The following is a 23,982-nucleotide window of genomic DNA, read 5'->3' as shown; positions in this document are numbered from 1 at the left end:
TTTAGAGAAATCTTGCTTATGAGCGTGTGATGGCAAGATATCAGCACATTGCATCCTCTTCTTTTCCTCTGCTGCAAAGTTACCCTCCAAACTGTCACAAGAGCAGGACTTTGTGGGCAAAAACTCCATTTAGTGGTGTGGGCAGGAGTGTTCCTGCCTGCACCTTACATAGTGCATCTAAAGAGTCCCCAACCCAATAAAACCACTAAGCCCAACATCTACAGTTGTTTGTAGACAACTACCAAGTTTCTTCCTCTTCTTCCTCCTCTACTTTCTGTTGAGGAACAACGCATATTGAATCTGGAAGGCTGCGTCACTTCAGGCATTGAGCTGGGAGAACTGTTTTTCTTCTGTGTCTGAGATGGTACAACATTTATAAAGTGCTTGTTTTGCACCAAGATCTTCTTTCTTTCAGTCCTGAATTCTCCAGTAAAAATGAAGAGGTAGCTATCAACCAGAGCAAATAATACTGCTGGGTTCAAGGATGCCTCTCTTTCTGAATTGGTACACTGACTCACCCATCCAATATGACCTGTGTAAAAGGGGGACCACATGGACACGAAGTTCACTCATGATAGCCCAGCCTGTATTTAGCCACAATTGCACCAGGAAGCTGTGGATCAATCATGTGACTGTTGCTGTAACTAAACAGACATGTCTATGGGTTAATGTACCAAATGCAAAAATCCTTTCGCATTTTTAGAGACAGTTTAATTAGTAACAACGACATATGTTATAAGTCTTACAAGGAAAGAAAGTAATTCCAACAGATGCTCCTAATAAAGACAAGTTGGGTCTGTGTGTCTTCTGTTTTGCAACTGAATCTTGATGAGTAGGCCTTTAAATCTTGACTGAGACTTTAGCCACCTCCCTCACAGAGGTCTGCAGTGGGGTCTTGTGCTTACATTAAGCAGTGTCCTTCAGTTGCCTGGATGAATGCAAAGCTTCTGTGTTTGGTTTCAAAAGAAAGAGGGCTACCATCCTACAGTCTTTGCCACCTAGGGTGGCCAGGTATGCTCTCTCTGACAGCTCTTCAAATAAAGGTCTGTCTCCTCCAAAGTAGGACCCACAGCCTCCTAATCTGATGTCATCCTGTGTGTCAGCAGGTACCTGTGGGCTTTATAAGTTGTCCTGTATTGGCACAGTCTGATTTTTGCTTCACATGATCTGTAAAACCATCTGGTGCCTAATTTGTCTTTATTGCTGATTCTTCTTAAAGAGGCACTGGGGAGACATTTTTAACCTTGTAGCTTATGGATATTATTCTTCTTGCTGCCATGATTTCGATTTCTGGAAATAGCACTGGGTTATGCTTCATGTTAAATGACAGCGTTTAATCTAAGCCCACGGCCTCTGGGAAAGGCAAATCTGAAAAGTACTAGCTCCCTCATTTGTTTTTTCTTGCTCAGTGTCACCGTAGTTGATGAGCCTGGATTCTATGTCCCTCTGCATATATCAGTTGTGGTTTGGTTTGGTTTGGTTTGCTTGTTTAGAAAGGTCTGTGACCTGACCTGCCAAGAGGAAGATGAATCTGAATGCTCCTCCCCAGGGCCGCAATGAGGGTCTGTGTGACCCAGGGAAAAGATGGATTCCACACCCATTTTGGCGCCCCCCCCCAGCACGGCACCCGGGGCACATGCCCCACTTGCTACCCCCCTAGTTGCGGCCCTGCTTCTCCCCAAAACAAGAGCAGAGCGAAAAACATGATAAACACAAGCAAAGGTTCTGAGCAATTCCCAGTAACTCTACCTTGTCAATCTAGGGCTGCCAGCTCCAGTTTACCCCAGTCCTGGTGATGCACCTTCCAGAAATCACACTTTTAAAAAGGGCAGGCCCAGGACAAAAATAAACAAACTGGTTAACTGAGTGAGTAATTAGTGATTACAATTAATTATCTGTAAAATAAGATATCTCGTTTGAAACATTAATTGATCCCTCTGTGCCTAAACCCCACTCACACAGAGAAACATACAAATGTACTTTTTCATGCTCACTCCCATCCCTCCAGAGGAAATAGCAGAAAGAAGAAATCTGGATGGAGATAGGAGAAGAGGAAGGGGGCTGTGGCACAGGACAGGACAAGACAGGACAGGAAAAACAAAATGGGGGAGTGAGGCAAGGGGGAGACAAGAAAGATGAGAGAGGAGCCTGTTTAAATATTACAAAAAGGGCTGAAATCATCTAGGCCAGTATTTCTGGGGAATTCTGGGAACCGAAGTCCACACATCTTAAAATTGTTGAGAAACACTGCTCTAGGCAAATAGCTCTTCCAAAGCAAGGACTGACATTCAGGCTAGTTTTCAAAGGCATCCATCCTGCCATTATTTGTACCTCTTGACAACTTCCTCAATTCAATTCAATTGGTTCCTCAATTTAGAGTTAATTATTTAAGAGAAAGAACTTTGGGATAAATTTCCTTCTAAAAAAAGATTGATTTATTTGATTTATATAGCCGCCCATCTCACATACGTGACTCTGGGCCTAGACTCTGGGCCCTGGCCTAGTACAGTGAGGACAGAGGGGAATGTGGATTGGGAATGGGGGTTCAACCCTCTTTCAGCCATATTGTCCACCAGTCATTACGGGGAAAACCATAGCAGCTCTGACAGCTCCAACACTCCCATTTTTTAAAAAGAAAACCAGCTTCAGAAATTAGATGATTTTAGACATTGAGCTTAACTGTCTTATGGAGTGGTGTGCATGGTAAACTAGCTGCTTGTCTACTATTGAGAGAGGTGGGGGGAAATACCTCTCTGAGCACATAATGGTCAAAGAATTGCATAAATCTGATCAGTGTTAATTTTTATGTATAAGTACATCATTAATAATTACTCTGATTTATAAAGTCATAGGTATATATTTAGAAATAATAAATGATGATGTATGTATGTATGTACGTATGTGTCTGTGATTTAGACAGAAATATAATGCATCTCTCCATATTGGGGAAGGTGGTGATCCAGTGATTTGTATTGGATGCCTGCTCATCCTGCTATTTAGGTATCCAGTGTTGATGGACCACTTCAAGCCAATTCCTCTCCATTCTAATGGCTCTGGATCTTTTCTCCAGAACTGATTATGAAGGTGGGGGATAAAAGAGATTTAGAGAAGAACACCAATGGACAAAAGGGCACTGAGGGGCCTAGACAAGCTCATGAAAGCCCAAGACATTTCAATCAAGACAAAAGTTAGAATGGTTGACTCAATGGTATTCCCTGTTATGATGCATGGGTGTAAGGCATGGACTCTGCACCAAAAAGTCACCCAGACTTGCCTTAACATAGGCCTGGTCAGCAACACATTTTCCTGGAAGATCATTTTGAAATAGGTATGAAATATGATGCTGATGGTTTGCCTTCTGTCATTCTAACCATCTCTGTTGCTGCTCTCCAGAAGTCCCCAGAACTATTGGGATTACAGTGACCATGCCAGGTGGGAATTTGGGGAGTTGTAATGTGAATAAATTTGGAGACTGGCGAAGCCTAGCTTCTAGCTTTCTTTTTAAAAATAATTTATTGGCAGGCTCTCTTGACTGTCACTTTGTGGCAAGTGGACCTGTTTCTGTTCTGGCCAGCCTTTGGTAAATAAGCTGAGTGAAGTTTTGAAATGGTATCATTTTAGGTTTTTAATTTAAAAAAGCCCAAACACTTTTAATTGTGTTTTAAAATAAAGTGTTTTTTTACATTCTATTTTTATTACTGCTAGTCACCTTGACTACCACTATTTGGCTGAAAGGTCAAATATAAACTCAGTATGCAAACAGTGAGTCAATAAAGTTTTTGATAATGCCCACTGATTAAAACAAAACAAATGACAAATAGTAAATTGAAGGATACTTTGAAGTCAGTTCGTGCATTTTATGTATTTAGTACTCAATCTGTAGAGTTTAAAAAATACTTTAAAAACCCCCTTTTTGTTGTTTATTCGTTTAGTCGCTTCCGACTCTTCGTGACTTCATGGACCAGCCCACGCCAGAGCTTCCTGTCGGTCGTCAACACCCCCAGCTCCCCCAGGGACGAGTCCGTCACCTCTAGAATATCATCCATCCATCTTGCCCTTGGTCGGCCCCTCTTCCTTTTGCCCGCCACTCTCCCTAGCATCAACATCTTCTCCAGGGTGTCCTGTCTTCTCATTATGTGGCCAAAGTACTTCAGTTTTGCCTTTAATATCATTCCCTCAAGTGAGCAGCCTGGCTTTATTTCCTGGAGGATGGACTGGTTTGATCTTCTTGCAGTCCAAGGCACTCTCAGAATTTTCCTCCAACACCACAGTTCCAAAGCATCGATCTTCCTTCTCTCAGCCTTCCTTATGGTCCAGCTCTCGCAGCCATATGTTACTACGGGGAACACCATTGCTTTAACTATGCGGACCTTTGTTGTCAGTGTGATGTCTCTGCTCTTAACTATTTTATCGACATTTGTCATTGCTCTTCTCCCAAGGATTAAGCATCTTCTGATTTCCTGACTGCAGTCAGCATCTGCAGTAACCTTTGCACCTAGAAATACAAAGTCTTTCACTGCTTCTACATTTTCTCCCTCTATTTGGCAGTTATCAATCAAGCTGGTTGCCATAATCTTGGTTTCTTTGAGGTTTAGCTGCAAGCCAGCTTTTGCACTTTCTTCTTTCACTTTCATCAAAGTGACTCTTTGCTTTCAGCCATCAAAGTGGTATCATCTGCATATCTGAGATTGTTAATGTTTCTTCCAGCGATTTTAACTCCAGCCTTGGATTCCTCAAGCCCAGCATGTCGCATGGTGTGTTCTGCGTACAAGTTGAATAGGTAGGGTGAGAGTATACAGCCCTGCCGTACTCCTTTCCCAATCTTAAACCAGCCCGTTGTTCCGTGGTCTGTTCTTACTGTTGCTACTTGGTCGTTATACAGATTCTTCAGGAGGCAGACAAGATGACTTGGTATCCCCATACCGCTAAGAACTTGCCACAATTTGTTATGGTCCACACAGTCAAAGGCTTTAGAATAGTCAATAAAACAGAAATAGATCTTTTTCTGAAACTCCCTGGCTTTTTCCATTATCCAGCGGATATTGGCAATTTGGTCCCTAGTTCCTCTGCCTTTTCTAAAACCAGCTTGTACATCTGGCAATTCTCGCTCCATGAATTGCTGAAGTCTACCTTGCGGGATCTTGAGCATTACCTTACTGGCATGTGAAATGAGGGCCACTGTTTGATAGTTGGAACATTCTTTAGTGTTTCCCTTTTTTGGTATGGGGATATAAGTTGATTTTTTCCAGTCTGATGGCCATTCTTGTGTTTTCCAAATTTGCTGGCATATAGCATGCATTACCTTGACAGCATCATCTTGCAAGATTTTGAACAGTTCAGCTGGGATGCTGTCGTCTCTTGCTGCCTTGTTATTAGCGATGCTTCTTAAGGCCCATTCAACCTCACTCTTCAGGATGTCTGGCTCTAGCTCCCTGACCACACCGTCAAAGCTATCCCCGATATTGTTATCCTTCCTATACAGGTCTTCTGTATATTCTTGCCACCTTTTCTTGATCTCTTCTTCTTCTGTTAGGTCCTTGCCATCTTTGTTTTTGATCATACCCATTTTGGCCTGGAATTTACCTCCGATGTTTCTAATTTTCTGGAAGAGGTCTCTTGTCCTTCCTATTCTATTGTCTTCTTCCACTTCTGCGCATTGCTTGTTTAAAAATAATTCCTTATCTCTTCTGGCTAACCTCTGGAATTTTGCATTTAAATGGGCATATCTCCCCCTATCACTGTTGCCTTTTGCTTTCCTTTTTTCTTGGGCTACTTCTAGTGTCTCAGCAGACAGCCATTTTGCCTTCTTGGTTTTCTCTTTCTTTGGGATGTATAAAAAATCCCTAGTCCACTGCAATTTGTTTACATACAAGAAACACTGAGTCCCCAAGTTAAGTCTATCATATTGAGCAAATGCCCAACTCTCTGAAGACAGGCTCTGGCTAGCTCACACTTTTCAAAAACATGTACAGCTTGAGCTTAACCATGTTTACTCAGAAATAATCCCATGAATTTCAGGGAGACTTGTTTCCAAGTCAGTGAACGTAAGATTGCATTCACTTGAATTAGATGACATTTCAGCTAAAGACAAAATTGTTGATATACAGAAGCCTGATTTCCTGTTCTTTTCTTCCTCTTGGGCATCTGGAGGAGAGCATAATGCAAAAAGAATAGCTGCTAACAGCTGTAGTTGTCACTATTACTTGTAAATGAGCCAATGGCTTGTGTGTATGTCCACTGTGTGAACAGAATGAGTTTTCTGTGGGAAAAACAAAACATTAATATGCCCATATCTGTTACTGCTGTTATCTGTTCTTCCTCAGTAATATAGTGACCTGTATGAAACCAAGGTTTGATTCCTTGATGAGAAATGGCTCTTATTCTGAGTTGGGGCCATAGCTTAACGATGGAACAGCTGGGTTGCATATAGAAGGTTAGTCCCTGAGGTCTCTCAAAAGTGGACTGCAGGTACATATTACCTTGGAAAGATACAGCCAGATGGACTAGACAGCGTTAAACTAAAATGAACTCATAGTTTGACCCATAAAAAGCAGCTTTCTCTATTTTGCCTCCTGAACAATAAGCTGTCCTGCGACTATCCCTGTCTACTACAGAAGATCTGCTCATAATCATGGAAAGCTGACTTTGTCTCCTAGGAATTGACTAGTAAAAGCTTTCATTCCAAATATTTATTTACCCATGTCCCTCACTGTTTTTTCATTTTTGTTTTAATTTCCGTGGAGTGTAAAGCTGTGCCTGAGCTTCAAGAAAGGAGGAAAACTCACAGAGGACAGCTTTTGTGTTTGGATGAATTTGAAAAAGCAAACACTTGGGGTTTTGCCTGCCACTGATCACTTTTCATATCACGTGCCTCAAATGAATGTCTGTGAAGCTCATTCCCTTTATCCCACTCACATCAGTGCAGCAGCTGAGGCACAGGGTCAATCAAGCTGCAAAGCTGAACAGAAGCACTGCCAAGCAGATTCATTTTCATTCATTTCAGAGGTGCCTGCTCTGCTTCTCTGCCAGCAGATTGTAAGAACCAACTGTCTATGGCAGTATTTTTCAACCTTGGCAGCTTTAAGATGGGTGGACCTCAACTCCCAGAATTCCCTAGCCAGCAAGAATTCTGGGAGTTGAAGTCCACTCATCTTAAAGCTGCCAAGGGTGAGAAACACTGGTCTATGGGAAGTGCTACCAGTCTAAGAATCTCACTGCATGGGGGAGCCTGGTGTCCATTTTTGATCTGTCCAATTGTGTCCAATTCTTGGAGACTGCCTGGACAAGCCCTGCCATTTCTTGGCAAGGTTTTTCAGAAGTGGTTTGCCATTGCTTCCTTCCTAGGGCTGAGAAAAAGTGACTGGCCCAAGGCCACCCAGCTGGCTTTGTGCCCAAAGCACGACTAGAACTCATGGTCTCCTGGTTTCTAGCCTGATGCCTTAACCACTACACCAAACCGGCTTTCACCATTATATGTAATCATGTCCTATTAATATTTTTATAGTCCAGTGGAAATTTAATGTGCTGAAAAAGAACTGCCCCAATCCAGTGATCTTTGTCTTCATCAAGTGATATGTCTTGGTTCAAGTGTTCTGAAATATGCTGGAATTCAGATAGTGTTCTCTCTCTTGTTTCAGTGGAGGGAGAAAAGTTATATACATAACTATTTGCATATGTCAGCCTTCCCTAAGCTAATGTCCTCCAGAGTGCAAACTCCATCATCTTTAGCAGACGTGGTTATTGATGTGGGTGATGGAAGTTGTAATAAAACAGATCTGGAGGCTTGAGGAAGGCTGGTGAACACTGATCGGTTTCTGCATGGACATGGCAGAAATTAATATACATATACAAATGCCAGATACATATAGACCTCTGGACTGGGGCAAGAGACACACAATGTTTTGCGGTGGACCTGAAATACAAAACACATCTAGCAAACAATCTACTGCACTAACTACTGCTAGTACAAAAATAAAGGTCACAAGAAGAAGTTAAACAGAACTATGAGCTCTCACCACAGCTTCGGTACTTTACATCCAAATTATTGTTCTTGCAGATTGTGTGTGTAGGCCATATGGTGATGCTGGCAGTGGTATAAATCAGCAAAAGGAGGACAGGAACAACCTTGAACACTTGCATGGTCTCTGTGGAGGACAGTCTATGTAATGACTCTTTGTAAACTGCCCAGAGTTGTTTTCGGGATGGGCGGTGTAAAAATATGGCAAATAAATAAATAAATGATGATGATGCCTTTCTCGTCATTGGGGTTTGAAAGTTAGCCTGTCCACTTCCTCTTTGTGATAAAAGCAGAAATGCTAGGCTGCTTATTTTCTGCACTCAGTTTCATTCTTGTTTCTGCTAATAATGAAGGATCCAAAGATGGGCCCCACACTAATGATTCAAGTCCATATTGAGATAGGAGAACTCTTTTTTGAGCTTTTAATGTATTCATGCTTATTTTGATCACAAAAATGTCAAATCAAGGCTTTCTAGTGAAACGGTTTATATTCTACCTTTTAATCCTCATGGAAGATATGCATCAGATGGAATAGGAAGGATTACAAAGGATGGAATATGACCAAGCCAAAAAAAAAAAGACTGAAGAAAAGACTTTTGGACACAGGATGGCAGCAGACATTAGTACGGCACCAAGGCAATATAAGTCCTGGAGGCTTGCCTTCACTTTTATGCCAGCAAACTATTGCCAATCTCTAATAAATTACAGACCTCCCAGACTATTTGTGTTGGAGTTTTGGTTAATATGATACAGAACACAGACACAAAGACTGTATTGGTTTTTCCCACACAAAACTGTTTTATTGTACAAAATTAAACTCCTGTCTTATTCTACTATCTTCTTATTACTATAGTTTACTACTATTCTATTTCTATTCTTATTATCTATACATTTCTCCTTGTATGTTCTATTTCTATGTTCCTATTCCTATGTTAGCACTATGTTTTCTTATCGTAACTATTTCTTCTTTAACCTCCTCCTTTCCCCCAGGTCTTCAGCTCTTGTAGCCAATCTCAGTCCATTTGCAGGTGAAAACCCTTTTCACTCCTGTATAGACTTGCGAATGGGCTTTTCCCTCCCCCTCCCCCCCAGCACTCACAGGCCTCTGTTTCTGAGCTGCTTTGCTGGGCTCTGCCCCTGGACCGCGGCAAGGTGGGCTTGGTTTGCTTTGGAGGCTCTGGTCAGGCTCTTTTCCTCACCCCCCCCTCATCTCAGGGGTCTTGCAGCAACAAGAATTGACATTTTTCTCTTCTCTTTTTCTCACTACTGAAGACTACTACTGAGGAGCTTGTCTTTGGGTTGGAGGTGTCTCTTTCCTGAGGGTCTGCTTCCACGGGCTTGACTCCTTTCTTGACATACCCATACACATGCTTGTTTTCAGTTCCTTTTTCATAAAACATAGTCTCCAATTAAGGGGGGTGGGGGCTGTTTTAATGCCTGCTCATTCCAGGTGGTGAGTCCCCTCTTCCACAATTTGCCTTGGCCAGACTTGATGCTCTGCCTTCAGAGATCATGGATGGCAGATATCAAATGATTCCCTCATGAATTCCCAAGCTAAGGAGGATGTGCGACACATCCTACTACACAGTAAACTTTACAGGGACTTATGTGCTGTATTAATTAGACCCCTTCTACTCAATACACAGAAAAAACAAAATGGAGATTGCCTTCCCCTCAGATAACACCCCACCTGATTGGATCCTCCAAGTATGGCTGCAAATTGGAGCACCCACCACTGTCCCCAGCTGGATCTGGCTCCTATTTATACCACAGAACAAGTGTAAAAGCCTCTGTTGGGTACAGGTGGGTGCTAGGAAAGGAGGCAAGGTAACAGGCCATATAGAGATGCTGTATGGTTAGCCTGGCAGCACGTTTCAGCTTTTTTGCCTTCTCAGCTGCTGTAACAATGGGTGGAAGTGGGAGACTATTCTCCTGGCTTCCTTACTCCTTCCTTTAGAAATCTTTTTTCCATACCAAAGGGATGTGTGGAAATGAAGTAGTATTTCCTTTGTGCAATCTCTTACCCCACAATGGTCCAGGATGATGAAAACTACTGGGGAGACAACCATGGGGGTTTCTAAACAGGTTCTGTTTCCATGGGGCTTCTCTAGGCCATTGTCTCAGTCCTGGAAATGAAGAGAGTCAACCCAATCCTTGTAAGCAGTTTTGAGGATTTAGGGGCAGGGAGGAGTGGGGAATTAAATTAGTGCCAGCTTTGTTTGGGGCATAGCTGATGCACTCTGGATCATTTAAAAATATCATTTACTCAGATCTGAGAGTTTGTATAGTACTCATACCCCTACCCCAGTTAAATGGCGTGGTTTGGGAGTAGGACCAGTATAAAACAGTGTCCTGTCTATTATATCTATTTATTTTCTATTGACTGTTTCTGAGCCAGAGTTGATATACCCTTTCATTTAAAATGCAGGTTTTTTAAAAAAAAGAATTGCTTCAGTTAGCAAAAAGGCTGGTGATCAAGATAATCAGAACTGAAAGGAAATGTAAGGGTTTCCCTTGGTGAGTTTCTGAAGAGAGAATCTGTTTCCTGAAGCTGGTATTTGCAATCAGAAATCTCCCCATTGGCCCACAAACAGCAGATTGGCTTCTTGTCAGCAGATATGGAGTGACTCACAGGGCAGGGCAGGGCAGGGCTCTGGAAAAGGATGTGGGACCACAGATCTGTTTGGTCTGATCCATCTGTCTGGTCATCTAAGCTGATTGCAATGTCTGGATAAAGGAACAACAATGATCCAAGGTAATGGGACAAAGAAGCACTTTACAGAAAATGCATTGTGTAGCGTATGGACAAAAAGTAAATCTCTCTTCCAGTTACACATTCCTTCATTGTTGATCCATTACTCCCATGCCGGGCTTCACATGTTTGTGCTGCAATCCAGTGCTGACACATAAGAAAGCAAGCCCACTGAACTCAAATCAGAGTAGACTGGCACATTATGCTCTCAATTAGTAAGGCTAGCATATTTTCAAACAGGATTTCCTTGCCATTTTTCCCGGCTGGGGGAGGAAAGCATTTATCCTTTCAATGGCACATTAATGAAAATGGATATAAATTTAAAATTAGCTGTTACTTGGCACTGTGACAAGGCTTTGGAGAGGGGAGAGAAATGCCATCCACAAACGAACACCCTTTAAAAAAATAATCTGCAAAAGCCGCTTTCCCATTCACTGCAAGACTAAGAACTCTTACCAGGAAAGGAATTCATTTCAGTGTTGTGAGCAGGGAAAATCCTGTGAATGAGTACTCTAAATATCAAGATCATGTACAGTAGGACATTTGGTTAGTCATCCTTACCTGGCTCATCATGCCTTGAAGAACCAGAGGGAATTTAAGGGTCCAGTCTCCACAGTCCTCAATTGTAATCTGCAGCAGCTTTTGATTGCCATTCATGATGGGATGCAACAGTTTTGCAAATTCCATTGTTTCCAAGGCAAAGGCTCCTGAGATCAGTATTAACAAGAGATTTTGATATCCAGCTTATATAGTTGGTCACAATTTGCTTAAGATGACAGCTGCTGTTGAAGTTGCAATGGTACAGATGTGAAAATGAGTATTCTGGTGTTTATACCAGAATACCTCTGGGTTTTTCTATCCATGGGAGAAATATTGATTGCCAAGTTTGGCATTGAATAATTTGTACATACCCTCCATTGCTTAGCCTTTCCATGCTTCTTAGATGATTTTAAAATCCTGTTTCTTGATCCTTATCCACCTTGTAAATTTGTTGTTCTGTTTCTTTGTCTGCTCTTCTCTCCCATCTCTGTTTTTTCTTTCCTCTAACATTTCCTTTGTTATCTCTCCAAAAGTTTATTACTCTACCCATAAAGTAATTTGCAAACTATTGTTTCTCTTTTGTTTGCACCAACCCTTTCAGCATTTGTATGAGGCATCATAGCAAGAATAAATGGTGTAGATTTGTTCTGATAAACAGATTTTAGTGAGCTAGGAGAACAGACTGACTTCAAGTGTACTCAGTGGGCCTCATTATGTCGGAGGTCTGTCTCTTCTGCACATCTTCCAAAGGTTATGTTTATGAATGAGAGTGGCAGTTTGACTGTTTAGTGGATATTAGAATGCACATCATCAGTGTTCACGATCTATCTTTATCCATTCAACTTCTTCCTTATTATACCAGGTGGAACAGATGGTATTTCCCAGCACAGCAACACTTGCATGGTAGAGCAATATGAACACATAACACAATCCTAATATTGGGATGGTCAAGGTAATCACAAGAGCAGCTTTCCAGCTTGGTAATTCTTGGTTTTAATACTTCTGTGAAGACATTGTGGGAGCCCTGCGTAATTTCTTAGGACTTGATCAGGAGTAACTAGGATGACTAAAATGGCTTATCACTGGGGAGATCTTGTCTTTCTTCCTTCACTTGCCCTTTCTCCCTAGTCAAGAAGATGGGGCAAGTGAGTTCAGTACCAGGAAGTAAATCAGTCTTGAACAATGTCTGAAAAGGAGACAGAATGCTGATGTTGCTGTCTGTCAAAAATCTGATGGCACTTTGGGTAACCCAATGAATTGGCTATAGAACAAGGATCTATAGGGATGTTAATCATGAGAATCCCTATCTTTATGCTCAGTCTAAGCAATGTATGTAAATAATCTTATATTACAGAAATGTCATTAGTCTCCTCTGACCTTCTTCTGAGGGAACATAACTCTAGGTGAGGGCTGGAACACTTGAAAATAGAATGGGTACACAATTCTGTGGAATGTACACCTAAAGAAACATACATGTTTTGCTTTTAGATGTTCATAGAATCATAGAATTGGAAAGGATAATTTAGGCCACTGAGTCTAGCACAGTTGCTCAATGCAGGAATTCAAATTAAAGCATTCCTGACAGCTGTCTAGTCTTTACTCGAACACAGCCAGTGAAGGAAAGCCTCTTACCTGTTTGGATAATGGCTCCAGTGTTGAAGTGCTTTTACAGTGGGAAGTTTTTTCTAATGAACAGAACCTGCCTTCCTGAAACTTAAATCCATCATTCTGGGTCCTGTGCAATGCCAGAGAATAGGCCTTGATTATCTTTTGTGTGCCATTTTTGAAGAGGGCATATCCCCCCTTAGTCTTCTCAAAGCTAAACCTTCAAAATTCCTTCAGTTTCTTTTTATTGTACTTAATTTCCAGCCCCCTGATAAATCTTGCTGTCCTTTTTTGAAGCTGTTCCAGTTTCTTTGAGTCCTTGACACGGTGTCTGCACAAAATAAAGTGAAACAGTTCTTTCTCCTGATTTGGAAAATATACCTCTGTTAATGGAGTCACATTACACACTTGACTCTTATTTAATAAGGCTGAAAGAGGTGTTTTGCAGTGCATGAGATAGCAAATGAAGCATTTTTCTTCACCTTTTAAAGCAACCACATCTTTTACAAGGATCACATAATTTCTTTGAAAATTGCTCTTTTTTGATCGGTGGGAGAATATGTAGAACAAAGCCTTGAAATTTAAATTGAATTATAACTTGAAATAGAACTTTTATAAGATGATGTGCCATTGGTATTTAACACCTGTTAAGTTGTTGAAGATGTATAAAGGGGTATCAAATGTGTGTTGGAAATGCTCCCAAGGTAAAGGTACTCTTTACCAGCTGTGGTGGACTTGTAAGAAAGCTGAGAAATATTGGGAGCAAATATATATTATACGATTCTTAAAATGAAGGTACAACTGAAACCAAAACTTTTCCTTTTAGGTTTGATGGATTAACGACTTGAAACAAAATGTGGGACTCTGTTTTTGTATATGATGGCAATACTTCTGTATATGCAAAAGTGGAAGGACACACAAATTCCCACAGTAGAAGAATGGATGGTGAAATTAACTGGCAGAGGTGGTGAAACTGACAGCATTGATAAGAGAAAACAATCTAGCTGGATTTGTTTCTATGTGGAAACTGCTTCTGGACTTTTTGCTTGTATCTGAAAAAAATGAAGTTTTGATTTTGTGTTTTGATGATTAAGTTGTTATAGCTTATAGAAATAATGTTTACTAGGGTTCGATTTAGAGTAAGAGATTAATGTATTATGTATTTGTATCTGTGCTGGAGAAGGTCAGAAGTCACTCTTTTTGGATTTCTTTCTAATTATTTCTGCACTTTTTAGTTTGTTTCTTTTCTTTTTTCTTCAATCATTTGTTTCTCTTCTAGTCTTTTCTTCAATCTTTTCTATACTTTGTATTTTATCTGTATTTTGAAACTTTAATAACGTCTTATAAAAAAAAGAATATTGCTCTTTTCTGAGAAACACAATAGCTGTATATGAAAAAGCATGTGGAGACAGCCAGGGACAGTTTCTGAAACAGTTGCCCAAGCCTTGCAAGAGACACGGCAGCTTTAACATATGATTGGTCATGCACCAGGTAATACGATGACTATTTTATTTTATTTTATTATTTATCTTTATGTCATTCTCAAGATAATTTTAGAATATGTGTGAGAAATTCATGCCAAGTATGTATTTGGGAGGCAAGGAAAGAAGATCAAGTAAACTGGTCCCCAATAGGTTTTCAAATATTCTGTTTATCAGGGGTCATTATTCTCAGTGCTTCCTGATAACACGGTTTGGGACTACTTCTTTTTCAACTTATTCAAGCAGAGTCAGGGATCAATGTTTTTGCACAATCTTTTTAGAAAAGTGGTAAATCCCCATATTGCCATTTGATTAAAATGACATCTAAACAAATGTGTGACCATATTTGTAACAGCAGATGAGGGAGAGGACAAACCTTTTCCCTCATCAACCGCCAGATGGTGATGTTTGCTTATATTCCACCTTTTAATATTATCATTATTTGCAGACTAGTGCATTATTGTGCAGTGAATATTGACTAAAGGTATATCTTCCCAACACAGTTCATTCTCTCTTTCTCTCTCTCTCTCTCTCTCTGATGTGTTTCTGATTTGATTTAGGCTAGGGTGTGGGGCAATCACCCAACTATAATTTTTACCTTCATAACAAATGATCAAACTGGCTGAAGTTAATTGCCTCTGCATATCATGGATTACCAAGATGGTTCTGGCAGGTTTTTGAAATGGCTTTGCAGTTCCACCCATTTCTCTAGAGTGAAACATTCTGATAAGGGTACTGAGAACCAGCAGGAATGCATTGCAGACTGGACACCCCCTTGGCCATCTCAGCATCCGCAAGTAAGATTCAATTAAATCTGAGAGAAAATCCATCCCTGTAAACAATCCAAGTAGTAAAAAAGAAACATACCATCACAAGAAATACAGTATATCTGTGGAAATCCATTGCTCTTCAACCTGCAATCCTGGATATAGTCATGTTCAGAAATAGGTTTATGTATAAATGTTGCAGCCATATCTTTAACAGATTTCTTTTATGGAGTGGTAATGATGGAAAGGGTAATAATTCTAAAGGTAAAGAGGTAATTTTCATCTTGGAAAAGATGGTAAACTGTGATCGTGAAAAATGTTGCATATACTCAAGGAATATCAGATCATTATGGTTTCACATTTTATGTTTTCATATTAAGTTGCATTTTAAAAAGTAAAGAATTTGTTTTTAAATAGGCACGTAATATGCATTCTTATACATTTTTTTTATTTTATGAAGCAGGAGCATTTGACAGGATTAGGTCTTTATAATGTTTTCTGTATGTTCCATCAATATGTAAAATACATTTCCTGCTCTGAGGAGTCTACAATCTACATTTCAACAGGAGCAAGATAAAGGAAGAGAGGAAATGGAAAAGGAAGGACAGGCAAGGAGCAGATAACTGTTCATTACAACTTAAGCTTTGTGTTGGCTGGGAATGAATATGTTTTAGTAATCTTCACAAAAGGATATGAATGGTGAGCCTGTAGTTCTCCAGACGTTGAGAGATATTCCCAGAATTCCTAACTATTACCATCACATCCAGGATGGCTGGTAGTTATAGGTCAGCCACATCTGGAGGGCTAAAGGTTCTCTATTCCAGTGTAGATGAAGCTGCATGAAGCTGCATGTAGAGAAAAGAATAAAATAATAACTGCTGCACTATTTTCTAATTTGGGAAGACATCACCACCCAGCCAATAATCAAGGTTCCTTGGGCTGGACACTAAGAAACATCTGGTTTGGCAGCTCTACTAGCATGTATCTCCAAAGAGAACAGGGCATTGCTTCATTTGTAGTTCAACACCATGATTACTTCCAAGCAGCAATCCTTCTGTTTGTGTTTGCCGCTTGTCCACGCTCACAAAACACGTGTTGTTTGTAGCTCCCTTCCATTTTAATGTGGATGTTTTATTCGAGGTCATTTACACAGTATGTTGCTAGGCCATTTACAGATTGAAGCTGATGAATATTTCATAGCATTCCCCAGGAATTCTGTCAAAGTGCCATTTCATGGCAGGAAATCCATGAGCTGTGCGGACAACCTAAAATATCCAGCTTCTGTCTTCAAGATATATATCAGCTACGGCCATAGTATGTGGCAAACCTTGGCAAAATATATTTTAGACACAGCACTTTTTTTTTTGGTTGTATCCCCTCTGCCTCTGCCATCAATCTTTGAGACTTTTGTAAAATATATTGTTATGATTCAAAAAGGCATGCCAATTTATGAATATTTAGTAATGACCTGAGCCACAATCCTAGTCATTTCCCATGTGGGCAGAGCCATATCAACTTATTTCCCAGTGTCATTGTTGAATTTATTCATTCATAAGTTTGTGTTCCTTCATTTAAGCTGCATTTTTTTCTTTTTGGCTAATCCAAACAAATGTTTGTATTTTAATATATATTTGCATGGATTTTCTTTCCAATATGTTTTATCCTATTATTTGCATCTTATATGCATTTGACAATGTGTTTTTTCAATCAAGAATTGTATCACAAAATTCAGGGAATTGAAACCCCCAAAGTATAGGTGAGTTCTCATCTACACTTTAGACTAGAAGATCAGTTTGTTTCAAAATGTGGGCCAAATATATGCAGAGTATGTAATGAAACAGCTAAGCTCTTGGCTCTCTATTCACTGATTTGGCTATTTTGTCCCAAGCTGACCTAGGGTTTTTTTCCCCATATAGACCTCATTGGATGTCCTCCAAAAGACACAAGCTTTTTATACCTTAGTGGATTGGGCTTGCAAATGTGGACTCCAGATGTTTACAAAAAGTTTCTTGCAGCCTATCCCAAGCATTCCTGATTTCATTTGTTCTCGCAACAGCTGCTTCACACTGAAAAGCTCTATAGATGTGAGAAATTACATCACATTTTGAGTATAAAAAAATGGTTTCTGGATAGATGGGTGAGCGGGAGTTTTTGTTTAAGCACTCCAGAAGATATCTCATTCTTCTATTTGACAGACTGTTTGATGTTAAGCAAGTACTACACAGTAACTTTCTTGCAGTTAGAAATATCTCCTCAGCACTTTCAATGTTGGTTATTGTGAAGCATAAAATAATGGAGATAAAATTTTCTCTTTTGACCTTTTTAGGGGACAAGTGACCCCAGAAGGCAGAGGTGATTTCTGTGCAGTCCACCAGGTGGCTCCAAAGTGGCATGGATTCCACTCTTACAAGATTCTGATCTGAAATTATGCTAATTGCCCATTCTTTGCTTATTTCAACTTTCCCTGCCCCAGAAACTTTGATGTAAGAATTGATTCTCACATTGATAAAAAGTCTAGTAATGATTTTGAAAACAATCTACAGATATAGGTTGACCCACCTTCACAAAAGAGACAGGCCTCTTTTCCCTTAAATTTTAAGAACACAAGAAAACAAGTATGAATCCAACTTTTTTTATTTCCCTAGGTTTTGAATATATGTTTCTCAGCCAAAAAATAAAGTATTCATCAGAATTCTTGAACTGTTATTTTAGCTTTTTCCCTAATCTTACTGATCTGTGCTCAGAGAGACTTGTTCCTTGGAGTGATATTTTCCAGTCCTGGTGAGTGCCAGAACAGTATGAAATTCAGGACAAAACCAGTTTTCTTATCAAGTTTCTGTATTGGCCGATTTACTATCATGGGAGAAGTAGTTAACTGGCAACTTGGCAATCAGGCACACATTTGCACATATCTGGAATTTCCTGGGAGTAACTCCCTTAAATTTAATAAAAGGAGGAAGCACATAACCAGTTATGCTTTGAGTCCTCTGTAGTTGATTAGGCATTGTTCTCATTCCTAAGAGTCTCCTAAACTTCCAACTCTGTTGCTGTTTCTGGAATAAAACAGATGCTTGACTCAACATGTCAGGGTGATGTTGGTGGAAACATAAAGACATATGTATAGATGGACAGAGAGTTAGCATGACTGAGCAGTTCTGGAAACAATCTTTAGAATGGGACTTGTTGACAGGGCATAATAGTGACTTTAGTCTTTTCTAATTGGAATAAACTTAAAAGATGGTACTGAAGGACTTTCATTGCGCTCCTTAGCCATGTGCATTTGGGGTATCTCAAACTTCTGCCTTGTCCCCTATGCTTCTCAACATCTTCAAGAAACTGTTAGGAAGAGTCATCTGGAGGTCTGTCCTGAACTGTCCTTATTTCATTGCACCACTTGATCTCTGTGAGATTATTAAAAATCTAACCAAGAGTCTTTAGGTAGTATTAGGTTGGATGAGAGTCAATAAACTGAAGCCTAAATGGGATAAATGGAGATATGATGGATTAGGAAATCAACTAATTCAAGGAAGCTTAGATGAGGTCACTCTGCCTCCAAAGAGTTAAGTACTGTATGAAATTCTGAAGTGTTCCTGGACTTACTATCTGTGGAAGTGCAGCTGCCAGGAATGTTCCACCTTCCCCCATTACCACACAAATGTTAGGGTACTTTAGCAGCTATGGCCTATCCAAATAAAATTGAACTGGCTGTGGTATTATGTACCTTTATTACATAATAATAGGTAGTGTGTGGCCTTGAAGATAGTTAAGAAACAACAAGAGATACAAAATGAGGCAACTAAAAGGTTTACGGGAGCTGGTTGCTCAGATCACATTATACTTATTTTGTAAGGGTTATATTGATTACCTCTTTCCCTCAATTCAGAATGTGGGGTCCACATTAGTGCCTTGGGATCACATTATCAGAAAGACAGCCGACAACTTTTAGAATCTACTCAAACCTTAAGATGAACTTATCCTGAGGCCCAGCAGTGAAAGTTAAGTTAATGGATACAAAGGATAGAACTCTGGAGCTCTTTTGTTGATCCCTTTGTTTCTTCTTCTTCTTCTTCTTCTTCAGTGGAAGAAGTTGTTCTTGTGGAGCATAACAAAAAGAGGTTCCCATGAATGATAAACTGCACATATGCTATGGCGATGGGGGTATGTTAAGTCTAATAAATTAATTTATTCCAAATGGTGAATTCAAGCTTCTAGGGTGTTGCTGCTACTTCATTCTAATGCAGGATGCCATTAGATGTTATTAGTCCGGGCCTCATGCTAGAGGCCTCAAGACTGCCTCCTCTTAAGTGGGGGCTTACATAGGGTTAGGGTTATATTAGCTACTGACCAGTAAGAGGCTTCCCAAATGGATGAAACCAGTTGTACAGTGCTTCCTACTGGCCAGTAGCTAATATAACAACTTGTTTTTTTTATTTTTATTCATCTCCTTTGTTTCTTTAAAGACCCCATCTTCTAAATCTCATCTAGAGTAACAAGACAGGCAATGCTTTTGTGAACCAAAAATTATTAAGGTAGATTCTGAAAATTGTTTTAGTGCTTACACTGACCAATATGATTAATTCCTAGACATCTGCTGCAAATAAAATCATATAGTATGGGCCATTTTCATGCTGCAGGTTCAATTCCCATGTGGCTCTGTCACTCATCATTCGATGAACAATGCAGTGCCTGATTAATCACAGAAATTACTGACTTTATCAAATTACATTGATATAGACACAGAGCCCTTTCCACCATGCTCTTTCCACTCCCCAGTCTTTCACAAAGCAGTCCGAAGCCAATTTCCTCCCTTCTGTTGATTTGGAAATACTGCAGTCATACAGGAAATACTATGTTGATCAGCTGACTAATAGGAGAATGCAAAATCCTTAGTTTCCTGTTCCCTAAATCACTGAAGATGCTAGAGAAACAAAAAACAAACCTAAAACAAAACACCTATACCATATAAAAGGTAATATAACAATTTGTTGTCACAGGTTTAGTACATTAGGTGTCCATTGATATCCATGAAGGCTTTATTAAAACCTAATTAGTATACAAGTGGGGTAGGGGTTAGGGGACCTGGACTGGAAAGCATGGGCAGAAAAGGAATAGTCCTTCCATCACTTCCATTGCGCTATCTCCACAAGAGTTCAGCTTTTCAAAACCACCAATGGAGATTTCTAAAAAACTTATTTTCTGGGTTGCAATGCCGGGCCAAAGTGAGGTCACTGAGTAGCTGAGGAGAACCCTCACCAATGTATTGGCACATACACATTTTAGGCAGTGCATCTTCTTCTCTTCTTCTGCTTGGGACTGTGATTCATCTTTTTGGCTAATGCGTAGGATGCCACCCTAGCCAAAAGCTAGAGGACAAGGTGAGTGAAGGATAATCTTTGTTTCAGTCTCAGCTTAGTTTCCCCTTGTCCTGGTTTTCTATCAATCTGTGAACTGCTGGGAGAGGTGTGTGTGTGAAAGTAGAAATTCCATTTGCTTCAAGACATGTGGGAGGAAGGAACCCAAGTAAGTCTGGACATCAGCAAGGCAGGAGAATCTCTTTGGCTGCAATTGGAGCAAAGGAAGCTGTCTTTCTGTCTTGGTCCATGTAGATATCTCTCTCTCTCTCTCTCTCTCTCTCTATATATATATATATATATATATATATATATACACACACATACACACAGTATGTGTGTGTGTGTGTATATATATATATAATTCTGATTATAATAATAATAATAATGTGTGTGTGTGTATATATATATATATATATATATATATATAATTTTGATTATAGTAATTTTTAAACTTAAAGAAAGAAAAAAAGAATAGAGAGAAGGAGTAAAAAGTGCAAGGAAAAAGAAAGAAAAGAAAAGAAAAAGAAAAAAGCCTTGAAGAACTCTCTGCGATGGGGCAAAGAAGAAATGAAGAGAAATCAAATCTTATGACAATATTTGTATGAACTAAACATTAAGACTGTTAGAAGTAAAAGGAAGGAATATAAAGTTGGCTTATTTGATCAAGGTTAAAATATATTGTTACTTCTGGCTACACCTTCATGGAGTTTCTGCTGACACCAGGACTGAAAAGATGATTTTTATGGATTTGTTTATAGATAAGAGATGGGATATGGGATGGATACATGTTTGCAACTTTAGAGAAGGTGAAGAGTTACTAAATTTGTTTATACTTGTTGTGATGAAGGTTCAAAGTCACTTCTTTACATATTTCTTTTCCCAGTGAGACCTATTCTGACTTGTTAAGGCGCACTACAAATTCAGGCAGGTTTTTTCCTGATAAGCTTTGAGATACCAGGAACAGGCAGAGTGGGAAGGAAAGATCGGAGTGCATCTGATTGAGATTGGGCTTTACCTGCATGGACAAAGCCACAGACCTGACAGGATTGGGCTCTGGGCTTTCTGGACAAGCAGCTTGTCCAGGCAGAGTGGGTTAAAATGTGAGGTTTTGTTTTAGCTGCTAAGCACCTGAAGAATTTGACTTCTATTTGATGGACATAATTATGGCTTATGGATGAGAATTTCTCCCAGATTTTTGTGGGTTCAAATGCCAGTTTAGTTCTGTAGGACTTTGGGTACAAAACTGTATCACATCAAGCCAGGTCTAAGCAAAAGTGTGGCTAGTGAATTTACGATGTAGCACTAATGCCTCTTAACTACTAAAGCCTTTAAAAACTTTGTGCATCATATTGGCCATATTCAAAAATGGAGAGTTAAATAAGGAAAAAAAACTCCTACTTACACTATCCACATTTAAGAAGGATATGAAACTATTTTTCCTTATGTCTCCAGTTTTCTGAGTAAAGCAACCAGGATTATTTTGTAACCTTTTATTATCAAGAAATGCTGACTCAAGGGGAATTCTTTATATGGAAGATTTTTCTGTTAGTCTTACATTTGAAACCCATGCATTATCAATTTATAACTTTATTAAAATGTATTATTTTGAGCAGATTCCTGAGTTTATGATATCAAAGTATTCAGAAAGATAAACCAATTGGAAAGTTTAGGGAGTCATGGCACCACAAAGATTTAGAAACTCTGTCTGTTTATCATAGAACCTTATAATGCTTTCTGAGAGCTGGTTTGGTGTAGTGGTTAAGGCATCAGGCTAGAAACTGGGAGATGGTGAGTTCTAGTCTCACCTTGGGCACGAGGTGACCTTGGGCCAGTCACTCAACCCTAGGAATCAGGCAATGGCAAATCATTTCTGAAAAACCTGCCAAGCAAACTGTAGGGACTTGTCCAGGCAGTTTCTGAGAGTTAGACATGATTGATTTGAGAAAAAAATGGCTTTTTATCTCTGGGGATGTAATAAAGCTTTTTAAAAATATATACTGATAGAATCACAGAATGGAGGATGGAATAAGCACTATTTGAAATTCATTTAACAGGCTGATGGACATCAGTCCTTCCCACTATCAGATGCATATTTCTTGTATATGTGCCAGATTCAGTAATACAAAGCTTGCATTGTTCAGCCAGTGTTGAATTAACACCATGGACTTGAGACAGAAGATTCATTTGGGGGACAACTTTTCAAGTTTGTTTCATTTCTGTCCTGACTTTGCAAAAATTACAAGTCAAAATGCTTGTTGTGCACAAAAAGAATTCTTTCCTAGTTCTGGGTGGAGTGACTTTTTTTCTTGAATCTATTTCTGTATTTTTACCACCAGGCTGCCACAGAGGTATTACCTCCTAAAGTTTTTCCTAACTTTTTTGTTAAAAAGCAGTGTTACAAAAAACATCCCCTGTTTAATTGGTCTAGGCCAGCCTGCATTTACAACACTGAGAAGCACAGCCAGTAAAAATATTGGCAAGGAGTTAGCCATATTTATAGCAAGGTAAATAAAAGAATTTTAACTTCCGAGGTTGTATACTGCTAAATGCCATCCATTTGGGGACAAATGACAAAGATGGGATATGTGGCCTCCAGGAATTTTATGAATAGTCACTAGACAGGTGGTGGTTGACCTCCCAACCCTTCCTCCAAGCGTTTGGGTTTCCCATTACTAATAAGAGTGAGTAACCAGGCTACTCAAGCTTTCTGGGGGTGGTAGAACAGGTGGGGTGGGGTGGGGTGTTGGGGAAGCCTTATTCCATCCTTCTTCTGAATAAATGTAAGTAAATATAAGTGTTTTTCTATTTCTTCCTGTTGACTCTGTGCAGCAATATAACATCATCCCTTCCCTGATGGAGATTGGTAGTGTGTGGATCTATGCAAAGGTATCTGACATCTTAGGAAGAATCCCTGGGATGGGGGTGGAAAGCAAGAAGACCCCATTCCTTCTTTTTCCCGATGACATTTCTGCAAACCCACACACAAAGAAGCAGCTCTCACCCAACCAAGAAATTGTGCACCTCTTGGACTGGGAATGTCACCCACCACTGCGTTGGCACATCTGCGTTACAAGTGAAAATCAGGATGAGAATTCTTGCCAACTAGTTTCAGTGCAATGAAGCCAGTGAATAGCGAATAATTATTAGTAACTATTGAGAGGCTACTGGTGTGCTTTGTTAGGGAATCCAAGGCTTTTTATGGAACTGTAGTTCCAAAACTGCTTGGGTTGGATGCCATGACCAGAGCTAAACAGGTTTGCATTTATAGTTTAGGCAAAAGTCTATCACATAGCAAGGTTTCACTTTTGCCACTAACAGAGAAATATCACCAGCAAAATGACATTGTAAGAGGAGAGACGTGTTAGCCTTTGGTAGCCTAAAATCAGAATGAGTTTGGTAGCACCTCCTCAGCCTAATACATTTTAGGAAAAACTTAAGTTTTTGTGAACTGTAGTTCACTTTATCA

At 39.7% G+C, this 23,982-nt stretch overlaps 2 protein-coding genes across 2 annotated transcripts in view; both read right to left on the bottom strand.

Moving 5' to 3' along the window:
* The window catches only part of LY86 (lymphocyte antigen 86), a 28,433-nt gene extending 20,270 nt beyond the window's left edge, over positions 1-8,163 (bottom strand). Inside the window, exon 1 of the mRNA XM_063298856.1 lies at positions 8,016-8,163. Within this exon, the coding sequence (XP_063154926.1) occupies positions 8,016-8,139 (124 nt within the window). The 5' untranslated portion in view covers positions 8,140-8,163. The remainder of the gene's footprint in view (positions 1-8,015) is intronic.
* PPP1R3G (protein phosphatase 1 regulatory subunit 3G) overlaps positions 1-23,982 on the bottom strand; it is a 1,059,979-nt gene that overhangs the window by 346,000 nt on the left and 689,997 nt on the right. The gene's annotated exons all lie outside the window — the stretch shown is intronic.

This window comes from Candoia aspera, chromosome 3 (genome assembly GCF_035149785.1).
Source record: "Candoia aspera isolate rCanAsp1 chromosome 3, rCanAsp1.hap2, whole genome shotgun sequence".
Classification (NCBI taxonomy): Eukaryota; Metazoa; Chordata; class Lepidosauria; order Squamata; family Boidae; genus Candoia; species Candoia aspera.
This window is presented reverse-complemented; position numbering and strand designations above follow the sequence as displayed.